At 50.1% G+C, this 11728-nt stretch overlaps 1 protein-coding gene across 1 annotated transcript; it reads right to left on the bottom strand.

Annotated features, from left to right (window-relative positions):
* Nucleotides 1-2744: 2744 nt before the first annotated feature.
* LOC116622862 (transcription factor SPT20 homolog) lies at nucleotides 2745-11462 on the bottom strand. Its single transcript, XM_032389594.1, has 4 exons — nucleotides 9843-11462; nucleotides 8813-9515; nucleotides 6284-6355; nucleotides 2745-2788 (listed from the first exon to the last, which is right to left on the bottom strand). Exons 1-4 carry the CDS (start codon nucleotides 11460-11462, stop codon nucleotides 2745-2747), a joined length of 2439 nt encoding a protein of 812 aa, XP_032245485.1.
* Between the last annotated feature and the right edge of the window lie 266 nt (nucleotides 11463-11728).

The following is an 11728-nucleotide window of genomic DNA, read 5'->3' as shown; positions in this document are numbered from 1 at the left end:
TTTTTTTGTTAAGTGGAAGAAGAGCTTTGGAATTTCTTTCTCTCCCTTCAGGCAAGAAAGTGTTATAAATCTGCCCTCTGTTGGATTCCTTATTCAAACAGTGGAGTCTTTGTTTCATTTAAATTACCAAGAAGATCCAGGATATGGAGCCAATCCATCATTCCAGCCTTATCCTTCACTACCCCTCTGCCCATACACCATGCTATAAATATACAGCTCCCTCTCTGCACACATCATCCTCCAGCATTCCTCTGCTAAGAACACGTCTTCCCTCACCCATCTCAACCTATCAAAATCCAAGCCAAGATCCACTCAAAGATCATCTCGTTTGTGAGGTCTTCCCCAGTTCCTTCTGAAAAGACTTCATCTTTAACGATATTTGCCATAGTCTCCTTGATTTATAGTCATTTGTGTATTTCCCTTCTCTCTGAGTAGACTTTTTTCCAGTTTTATTGAGATATAATCGACATATACCATTGTATTCATTCTAGGTGTACAACACAATAATTTGACATATGTATATATTGCGACATGATTACTGCAATAAATTTAGTTAACTTCTATCACCTGTTTTCCCTGAATAAGCTTTAATTTTACTGAAGACGGAGAGTGTGCCTCACTCCTCCTCCCAAGTATCAAGCAAAAGGCCTTGCAATGTAAGCATGCTCTCAATATTTAAAAGATGACATTGAAGAAGTCTTCCACGACCAGTATCAAGGGATATCTTGATCTAACTGACCCCTAAAACCAACCATTCTTCTTCCCCATAGTGGGAAGTCAACTCCCCTGCATACGTTGAAGATTCTAGGGCCTGATTCATCACTATAACGTAAGAATCCTAGGTGATTTCAGTATCCTTACAGATAGATGAGCCTTCCAGTAGTCTGGCCCCTGGGCTCCTTGACCTCCTCTTCCAGTGATTGTGTTCACCACCCCCATGGTTTTATACCCTAGACGTCATCATTCCTGAGAACCACAAGCCTCCAGAATCTCAATTTCAAATGCCGCACTCTCCAAACAACACCAAAAAAAATAATAATAATTTCAAAATAACTGTTTTCTCAGAGTATCAGGAAGATGCATAGCCCCAGATAACACTTCTTAAAAATCACCCCCTTCCCCCTCCACCTCTGGCACAGAATCTCCAACACTTCCCTAAAGAGCTGTTTACAGCCCAAGAGTAAGCCTCCTGGGTGGGGGAGGGCCATGAGGGGCTTTGTTTTGAAGCTATTTTTGCTACCACTTAACACAACTCTGAGGGAACATCACTTTTCCCTATCAAAGAATGCACCCCAGAGCGATAATAGGGGTGGAGGGCGAAAGCTTCCCGAGCTGCCCCCACCTTCGCCACTGACTTCTTGCTCAAGTCTTAAACTCTTCAGAAAACTCACCCCAAACAGTCCTTCGAAAAACTGTCCCACCAGCTGTAGACCTCTGCCCTTTCCCATTGGAAATTGGGAGGGTGAAGCCAGAGATTTTAGATGGAGACAATGAAAGAAGGCTGGGAAGCTGTGTGGTTGTGTGCGTGTGCACGCGTGCGTGCAACAGGACTCTTCCTGTTGTCCCAGAGCTGCTGAAGCCCAAAGCTGGAGACAGAAAGCATCAGGGGCTCCCACATCCTGAAGAAGGGCTCCAACCTTCCAACCCAGCAGACGCATACTCTCAGAGAAAAGTACTGAGAAATGGCACCGCTGGCCCTATTACAGCTCAGACTGTTCCCTTCGGGCCACCACCCACCATGCTATGTCCACACGAAAGGACCGGAGAGGGGAGGGAGCGGAGCTGAGTGTTCCTGGTGAGAGGCTGCTTTCTCCTGGGGCAGAATGGGAACGGGAAGAGGAGATACACCGGTGCCCTCCTGCTCCCCCAAACCGAAAGACATGGAAGGGAGAGAGCTGCTCGAGGACAGTGGGAAGGTCTGCATGCCAGGAAAGTTGGCACCCAGTTTCCTGCCTGGACCCTCGGCGAGCTGCACAGATCCGCAGGCCCACCCTGCGGCCCTGGGAGCTGTGGGTGAGGAAATTCTTGCCCGGGCTTAACAAATAGCTCAGTGGTGTGTTGTGCGTGAACCTGGAGTCTGGTGCCCCCTTGTGGCCAGGAGATATCTGAACGTGAGAAGCTCAAAAAGTACTAAGGCGTTAATGTGCCTGGAAAGAAAATGGCAACATCATCGCAACCGTGGGAGTTGGAAAAAGGACCTTAGGAGTTCCCAAGGCTCCATATGGAGGAGCACAGGGCTTACTTAGAGGGCCTGTCCAGGAGATAGGAGACAGAACCGGGAGAAGGGCACGGGAGTCAGCAAGCATAGCTGCCCTTCGCTGAGGGAGGCCCCAGGGAAGGAGGAGCCCAGATGAAAAACAGAACAGCCCCCTCGCCCCCGCCGCCCTGCAGGGCACCTCACTAGATCACAGCATTAGAGTCGGAAGAGGACCATATCCGCAGAAGTCCTCTGTCTCCCAGAGGATGTAATATTGAAATTGTACTTGGGATTGGTCAGCTTTACCAACCAAGGTCACCCTGACAGTTATGAGATATGCCCAAGGTGTCGTGAAAGAATGGGAAGAGGCTTGGTGCCACGTGGTTGAAAGCAGTGACTGGAAAAAATAAGTTTCATGTACACAGTCCACCACTGAGTTGAGACCTGTCAACACATCAGTTACATGTACCCAGGCACGGTCATGGATTTGGAAGGAGACAGAAATATCAACTGTGCCACTTAATACCTTTATTGCCTCAGGCCAGTCCTATCTGACCGTCAGTTTCTTCAGTCCAAAGAAGACCATAATACCTAATGGGCAAGGTTATTAAGATTAGAGGCAGTGTATATAAACGAGTAGAAGCTGCTATTTATTTATTTGTTTATGATTATATGGAGGCGTTCATTGCCAGCTTCTTTTGACAAAAGATTTGAAGTAGTCTATGACAAAAGACAAGTAAAAAGAACTAAAATAGGAATTAAAAATTTAGGGGCGCCTGGGTGGCTCAGTCGTTAAGCGTCTGCCTTCGGCTCAGGTCATGATCCCAGGGTCGGGAAGCCTGCTTCTCCCTCTCCCACTCCCCCTGCTTGTGTTCCCTCTCTCGCTGTGTCTCTCTCTGTCAAAAAATAAATAAAATCTTTAAAAAATAATAAAAATAAAAAAAATTAAAAAGAAATTAAAAATTTAAAAAGAGCAAGGAATGCTGAAGTGCTAACCATAAATGTAAATATGGTGATTTCAGTTTCAAATTTGGTTTTGAGTTTCCTGTCAGCTGAGGTGTAAAGGGAAACCTGACAACGTGTACAACTCCAGTTACCAGAAAGAAAGAGGGACACTGCCTTCTCAGGGAAGACAAGCTCTTCTGGGCTCCAAATTTCAAAAGCAAAGTCTCAGGAGGAGTTTTTCTGCATTGGCTTGTAAATTTCCCGAAACCTTGACTATTCTTTACGGTGGGTTTCCAAGTGTCCCGAACTAGTAATATAGTAACTGGGACTGGGACAAATTTACTGCAAGTTACCTACTCAGATTTCTACACTTCACATCTTACCCTTCATTTCTTCAAATGCTTTCAGATGAGCTCTTCCTTAATACGTCCATTGTAAGATCACCCAAAGGACATTTAGGCTCATCACTTCCATCCGCAAGGAGATGTTTTCATTTGTAACTCAGGCAGAAGCTTCAGGCTGATGACAAATTAAAGCGAAAGCATAGAGGTATTTTTAGATGAAAGAGCTAAATTCAAAAGACTTCTCTTTCCAGAAGCAATTCAGGCCTATAAAGGTCACACAGCTCTCCCTTTAAGGCCAAGGTCACCTTTCAGGGCCATTAGCACATGAAGTAAACAGCCTTTGCAAAACAGTACGACAGGGGAGCTTTCCCACCCAAACCCCAGAGGCACCTCAACTAATCTGCATATGCTAACGCCAGTTACCAGGAAGATGCCAAAATAAGCTCCTGTCCTCCCTCACCTTTACTTTAATCCCCACATAGGCTTTGCTTTTACCATATGGTAATTATTTCCAAATCACAAGTGCAAACACTCACTCTGATTGGAAAATTAGCAGATTTCAAACTCAGGTAATTTGTCCCTAATGAGGAACTTGTTGAACTGAATTTAACAATTAACTCGCACACCCTTTGCTGCCTGCAGCCCTGGGAGTACAGCAGGAAAGAAGGAAGGGCAAGCCGAGGGACAGCCTGGCAGGACTTTGGCACAAGATGGTTGGGATGGGACAAGGTATATAATAGGGCTGTGGGAACATCAGGAACTTGACTGTTCAAATGGATATATATAGCCAATTACAAACATATGCCAAAATGCAATCATACGGTGAGCCTCCATGTACCCAACACCGCAGCTCCCACAATTACCAACTCAGGGTTGCTCTGGCTTCATGTGGATTGAGGACCAAGAGACCAAGAAAATGGACCGGGAAGAGGAGTGAAAGAGCAGGAGGTGGGTCTCTCGAATTCCCACAGGTTCCAAGCTCCTTGGGGGCAGAGGTGGGATAGGTGAGTGAAAATTAACTACTGGGATGGTTTCCGCCCTCCTCATTAGCATTTTGAATGTGGCAGGGCAGGGCCTGGGAAAGAGCTGACCCTTGTTTTCCAGTCTCTACTACTCTCCCTACCCCATGGCTGGGGCCCCTTGCTCTCGACTCTGCAGCTGCAGGCCCAGGTGACCAGAAGCGAGGATTTCTGGGAGCTCTGGCTTAGCACACAGAATCAGCATGATCACTCCCACTCCCAACTGTGCGCTCCGCTGATTGGCCCCTGCCTTTTCTCAAGCACGGTTACCCACTTCATGCCTCAGGCTCTGTCTCTAAGATCTCCTTTGCTGCTTGTCCCTCTAGAACTGCCCTGTTCAACACCATAGCCACATGTAGCAACTGACCACTTGAAACATGGCTAGTGAGACTGAGGAACTAATTTTTTTCAACTAACTTAAATTTAAAAACTGGTACTCGATTCAGTTATTGGAAAACTATATTTTCAACTAGAGATTTTATAAGAACCTAAGTACGGATCAAGTGTTTCTGATGAAAATCTAGCATCTGAATCAGGCTGTAACTGTCTGAACTTTGAAGATTTAGTAAAAATAAAAGAATGTAAAATATCTCAGTAAGGATATAAGGGGTGCCTAGCTGTCTCAGTGGAGCATGTGACTCTTGATCTCGGGGTTGTGAGTTTGAGGCCCACATTAGGTGTAGAGATTACTTAAAAATAAAATCTTTAGGGCGCCTGGGTGCCTCAGTCCGTTAAGCATCTGCCTTCAGCTCAGGTCATGATCCCAGAGTCCCTGGATCAAGCCCCACATCCAGCTCCCTGTTAGCGGAGAGTCGGCTTCTCCCTCTTCCTCTCCCCCACTCATGCTTACTCACTCTCTCTCTCAAATAAAATCTTTAAAAAATAAATAAGATCTTTTTTGAAAATATTGATTACATGTAGAAATGATAATCTTTTGAATATACTGGGTAAAATTATTAAGGGTAATTTCTCCTGTTATTTACTTAATAAAATGTGACTACTAGAAATTTTAAATTCTATATGAGGCCCACATTATATTTCGATTGGACAGCAGTGACCTAGAACCAGACTCCTCTCTGTACTTCCAAGTACCCTTAAAAAAAATACAATTCTGTTGCCAAACTCCTGCCTGTAACAGAGGCTCCAGTTGCCAGATAAGTCCTGCTATACTGGCCCCACCTAATTTTCCTAGATGATCATCTCCTGCACCATCTTCTCTGCTCCCTGTTAGAACATTCTGGAGCCACCTACTTTCACACAACCACGGCATGTTGGTCAGCCATTAAGTCATGAACACAAAGACTGAATAGATCTAATTTCAGACTAAGATGATGAATCTGACCTGCGGTGGGAAAGAGCCTCCAGGTTCTCAAGATACTAAAATGAAAGTAAAGTTTATTCACGAAACATAGCCAGTTGATATCCTCCAAAGGAACCTTCCAAGAAGTAAGCACTTTGGTACAGATATTACAAGGAAATATACAAAGACCACCAAATGGTGATATGACACAAAGCTGAATTTATTTGCTTGCCTAGGAGGGAAGCATCACATTACTCCACCACAAGTTAAGTCGCTGTCTCCCCGCAGCACAGTTGAACCTTGACCCCCACCAGTTTGAGCTGCATGGGCCCACTTAGATGCAGGTTATACTTGATATATATGTCACGCTACTATAAATGTATTTTCTCTTCCCAATAATTTCCATAATATTTTCCTTTCTCTAGCTTACTTTATCATAAGAATACAGTATATAAACATATAACAGACAACAACATACCTGTTAGCTGACGGTTTAAGCGATCGGTAAGACTTCCGGTCAGCAGTAAGCTATTAGGAGCTAAATTTTTGGCTAGGCAACAGACATACACAGATTGCTGACTTCATGGGGAGTCGGCGCCCCTAACCCCACATTGTTCAACGGTCACCAGTACCAAGAGGGCAAAAGGAAAGAAGTACATCAGATCAGGTGGGATTCTGGGTGCAGGTGTCTGGTTGGTTCCCAAGGCCAAGCGGAAACTCTTCTTAGCAGGTGGTCATCACGCTGGTTCACTTCTTAAAAGTGCAGGCACCATACACGGAGATGTCCAGGATGGGTAACCTAAAGCCCTACCGGGCTCCGCGTCACTCACATGGCATGTCTGACCCGTTGGCTGGAGGTTGGCCGAAATCTTCCCTTAGCAGGGCCGGGACAGCACGTTAGTACAGCGGGGTTGATCAAGTAGGAACCACCGGTTACCTGCCTCTTTGCTCATCTCTTAAAGTGGAACTGCCAGACCTCATTTCCCTTTCCTGTCAGGGCCAAAGGCAGGGAAGCATGCATGTGTACATAGAAAAACAAATTTTAGGGAGACAGGTTGCCCTTTAAAAATTGTAATGCAACAAAATATCAGAAGCTCTCAAAGAAATCCTTGCACAGCAACGTTCCTAGCAACAGCATTCACAATGGCCAAAAGGTGGAAGCAAGCTAAATGTCCATCGATGGATGACAGATAGACAAAACGAGGTATATGCACACCAGGGAATATTATTCAGCCGAACAAGAAGAACGAACAAAGCCCGATGCGTGTTACACCACACACGAACCTCGAACACATTATGCCAAGTGAGAGAGGCCAGACATGAAAGGTCACATGCTATCTGATCCCATCATCAGCAGATATCTAGAATAGGGAAGTCCACAGACCCAGAAAGCAAACTGGTGTTTCCGGGGCTGGGGGAGGGGAGGATGGGCAGCCAGTGCTTCCTGGCTACAGAGATCTGTTTGGGGTGAGGAAGCTGTTTTGGAAATAGAGCTGGTGGTGGCACAGCCATGTAAATGTAGTGAAGGCCACTCAGCGGTACCCCTGAAAATGGGTGATTGTCGCTTATGTGAATTACACCTCCATAAAAAGAAAGGGGAAACAGAAAGAACTTCAGGGCTATTTTGAGCGCCACCAATGCAAGAAAGCAGGAACGGACATGGGGGAGCCCGGATGCTGAACAATTGATGGGCACCAGGAGGGGAGAGGCAGAGACGGGGGGGGGGGGGGGGGGCGGTTTCCACTTCAGAATCTAACCAGAGGTCGCAAACACTTGAAATGCAAACAAATACAACACATTTTCAAATGTGTAGCTCTTTAATTTCTGCAAATAACCTGGCATTCTAAACCAAGTAAATGATTGTACAGGGAGAAAGCAAGACATCCCACAGGTGCCTTTTCAAGGCCAGTGATTGTACCTGGAGGAGAGGGGCTGGGCTCTGGGGTCGGGGGGGGGGGGGGGGGGGGGGCAGGGTGGGCACTGAGTGCAGCCTGGGGACCGCCACCAAGCAGGGGCGCCCTTGAGCCGCTCTGCCCATTTGCGAAGTCTCCCACATCCTCCATATAAGCCTGGCAAGCACATCATCTTTTGGCAGGTTTCACAGATCCTTTCAAAACAAATTTGTAAAAATTGCATTTAATACATGTGCACAAACCTTTTAAGCACATACCAAGTCCACTCTTCTAAAAGGTGTTTCGACAAGATCGGGCGCGTTCAGGGTGGTATGGCCGTGACTAAAAGGTGTTTCGAGTGTTTAATAGGTCACTTCAGTCCAGACTATGTACAGGGAAACCATTTGTAAAAAGCTACGCCCTTGGACAAACACTGCCTCAGGATTCCACTTACACAAAGTATCTGAAGCAGTCCAACTCGGGGAAACAGAAAAGAGAATGCTGGGGGAAACGGGGAGGATAGTGTTTCACTTTTGCAAGAGGAGAACACTTCCAGGGATCCCTTGTGCAACAACGTGAATCTACTGAGCATCACTGAACCGCACACTTTCAAAAATGGTGAAGGCGATCCATTTTAGGTCAGGATTTTTAGCTCATCTACAAATTTTTACAACCATCCTATTAAAGTAATACCCGTGCTAACTGTTTTGCTAGTGTAGTGTTACGGTTTTCGGGAAATTATAGGCTTTAGGGGTTTAGACAGAACCCAGTTTGGAGCTGGATCTACTTTAGAACGTTAACGTAAAGATGGCTCTGGCTACAAGTACAGCAACAAAGCAATGACTTCAAGCAAAAACAATCCCAGTTTCTTACATCGCTGCCTGGTTTCTACAAACCACTCAGGAGGTTGTGCTTCCGTAGAGTTGGGACATCTAACCGCAAAATACTGACACGTTACGGGAAAACAAAACAAAACGACAACAACGAAACCAAAACCAAAATGAAGTCAAAACTCGGGAGCTGGTTTGGGCCCATGCTCTGGTGTTTTTAAAAAGAGAGCAAATAATGCAAGCCTCAGGATTTGGGAGGGGAAGGCGCGCCTCTGTCCATTTTACCTCCGGACTGGCTCGCGGCCTGCTGGCTCTGAGGCGGCCCAGCTGTCTGCGCGGCCACTGTCGTGACAGCCACGGGGCCCTGCAAGGTTCTCAAGGGCTGTGCCTGCGGCGGGGCCGGCGGCTGCGAGGCAGGGGCCGGCGGCTGCGAGGCAGGGGCCGGCAGCAGTGGGTGCGCAGGGCGAGGGCAGATCTGCCGGGCTCTTCCGTGGCTCTCCGCAGAGCCGAGCGCAGCCAAGAGCGCCGCCCGGGGCTGCGGCAAACTCCCCTCTCCAGCCCGGCTGAGGACCACAGCCGGCTGAGCAGATGAGGCCGTTTTCGGACCGGCGGCCCCTCGGGCGCTTGAACCCTGTGGCACCGGCTGCGGAGGACCAGAAGTGGAGGCTTGCTGAAGTTGTTCTTGGGGAATCAACTGATAGAGCCGCTGCTCTGGCTGCTGCGGGGTGTTCAAAAGGAGCGAATCTTGGGGAAGCTCCAGTAGAGTTACTGGCGTGAGGCCGGAAGCGTGTTTAAAAAGAAACTGAACGCGGACCGGAGGACCCCGCGCTGCCGCGGGCACCGCACTGGGGGGCCGAGCTCCCGAGGGCAGGCCGCTGGACTCGACCCCCGCAGGAGCCGTGGCGCCAGCCGTGCAGCCCTGCCCGGGGCCGGAGCCCCGCTCCAAAGCCTGCGCTCCACAACCGGGGCCCGCAGAGCTGGCCGTGACCTGGGCGTGGGGGCTGCTTTGTGATGAGCCGGCGGGGGACGGGGTGGTCGCAGGTGGCCTGCTAACTCGAGTGCCCTGCTTCCCAGAGGATTCCGGGGACTTGGCCGTGACCGGGGTGGCCGGGGCTCTTGGTGAGGAGCTGCTGGTGGGCAAAGTGCCTGCAGGAAACACGCCAACTCGAATCACTTCCACAGAGGACTTCTGGGCCTTGGCCGTGACCGGGGTGGCCAGGGCTCCCAGCGGGGAGCTGGCGGTGGACAGGGTGGCTGCGGGAAGCGGGCTAACTCCAGTCACATTCACAGAGGACTGCTGGGAGCTGGCCGAGACCCGGCTCGCCGGGGTCCTCTGTGGTGCGCTGGCGGAGGACGGGGGCGCTGCAGGAAGCGGGCTAACTAGATTCACGTCCACGGAGGACTGCTGGGAAGGACTTGCTGCCTTAGAAGCAGGAGCCGGAGATGGAGATTTAAGAAAGCTGCTGGCCTCCCATGGAGTAAAACTGTTCCCCGACCAACTCTTCCCTGAGCTCCAGGGAAGTCTGAGGCGTAGAGCTGGCGGTCTGACGCCCTGGCCCTGGCCTGGAGACCGAACCGACACCATCTCAGGCTGTTCTGGGTCCTTCCCGGGAGGAAGCCCGCTGAGGCCGGCTGAGCCGCTGGAGCTGTGGGACGCGGGGACTGGACACTTGGCCTTCCGCGGAACCACCGCCTCTGGCCGAACGACTACCCCCACAGCAGCAGTCTTTGACTCGGGCGGGACACCGTCTGAATGGTCGTCTGTGGAGGGGTGCGGAGGAGACATCTGTCCCTCCCACCCGCCTTCCTTCCAGGGCCTTCTCGGTCCAGAGAAAGGTGGATTATTCGGCGGCAGCGGCGGCGGCTGCATGAAGGTCAGCTCCGTTGTCTGAGGCTCGTCGCCAGCCTCACATCCAAACGCACCCCCGTCTCTCACCTCGTGGGCTGGCCAGACTCCTGGAGGTGAGACATCCTGTCTGGCGGACCTCTTCCCTCTGGCATATTTCTGCACATCCACTTCAGAAGGGACGGCCAAGTCACAGGGTCTCTGTTTCCACGTATCTACACAACTGCCCGCTTTAGAAATTTTGAGGTCATACCGCCGCCCGGCTTGGCTCTCTCTGCCTTTTCGGCAAGAGGCCCATACTCCGAGCTCAGGAGGAGGTGGGCAACCGGACAGCTGCCGCTGCCGACTCAGAGAGGGTGCAGAATACCTCTTGAAGCTCCTTTTCATCGGGCGAGTGTTCATCTTTTGCTTGTTATAGAGCAGCCTGTTTGCCGTGCAGGCTACTGATATGGAAGGATCGAGACACAGGGGTTCCGCAGTAGCCAAGATCAGTTGGCTCTCAAGCAGCAGTTTGTCCTCCTGGGTCCATTCCTGGCCGTCGCTGCTTATGGACTGCACGTCGCAGGCTAACGTCTGCATGGTTGGGCGCAGGAGAACATGCCTGCTCTGGTAGCCGGGAGGTCCCCCCCCACTGCACTGCCTATAGTCCCGCACCTGTGCTATGACACACCCACAGTGGAAAATGTCAGCCTGAGATTCTTCCAGGAGGTCCAGCAGAGCAGGGGGTAATTCTTCAGCATCCAGGTATTCCAGCAATTCCCCTCCTTCATAAGGCAGCCGAATGGTCTCCGAACACGCCCCATGTTTCCCCTCGAGCATCAGCGAATATCCCCCCCCTCCCGGGTGTAGGTTGACCACCAAACAGGGCAACGACTCTCTCCTGACGAGCTTCTCTAGCAAGTTCACGTTGCTTCTTAGTTCCTCCGGAGCCTCAGGCTCTTTCCCACATTCTTCCACATACATGTCATAAAGTTTTTCATAGAGAGATGCTTCCCCACTCGACGAGCGTTTCCTTTTAGGAGGCCTCTGCTGGGCACTTGCGATGACATAGTCCGCACGGTCCAAAGCTCGTTCTACAGCCTGTTGCATCGCGGGACAAAGGGGGCCCTAAAGAGAAGACAAAACGCAAGTGCCTTGAGGGGCGGGGTGAAAACCCTGCCTTTCACGTCGAGGTAGAGTCTCGCCAGCGCCGCAACTCCACCGTGGAGCCAGGAGCCTCACTTGCAAATGGACGGCCAGAAGCCCGCCCCACCGAAAGCACCACACAACATACCTGTGATTTGGGGAAAACACCCGCACGTGTCGGAGCCGCCACCGCGCCGGGTCCGGACTCCCTGCGGGCTGGGCCGGAAGTG

This window comes from Phoca vitulina, unplaced genomic scaffold (genome assembly GCF_004348235.1).
Source record: "Phoca vitulina isolate PV1807 unplaced genomic scaffold, GSC_HSeal_1.0 scaffold55, whole genome shotgun sequence".
NCBI classification, from domain to species: domain Eukaryota; kingdom Metazoa; phylum Chordata; class Mammalia; order Carnivora; family Phocidae; genus Phoca; species Phoca vitulina.
The sequence above is the reverse complement of the archived record's forward strand: the minus strand, read 5'-3'. Positions and strand labels throughout refer to the sequence as shown.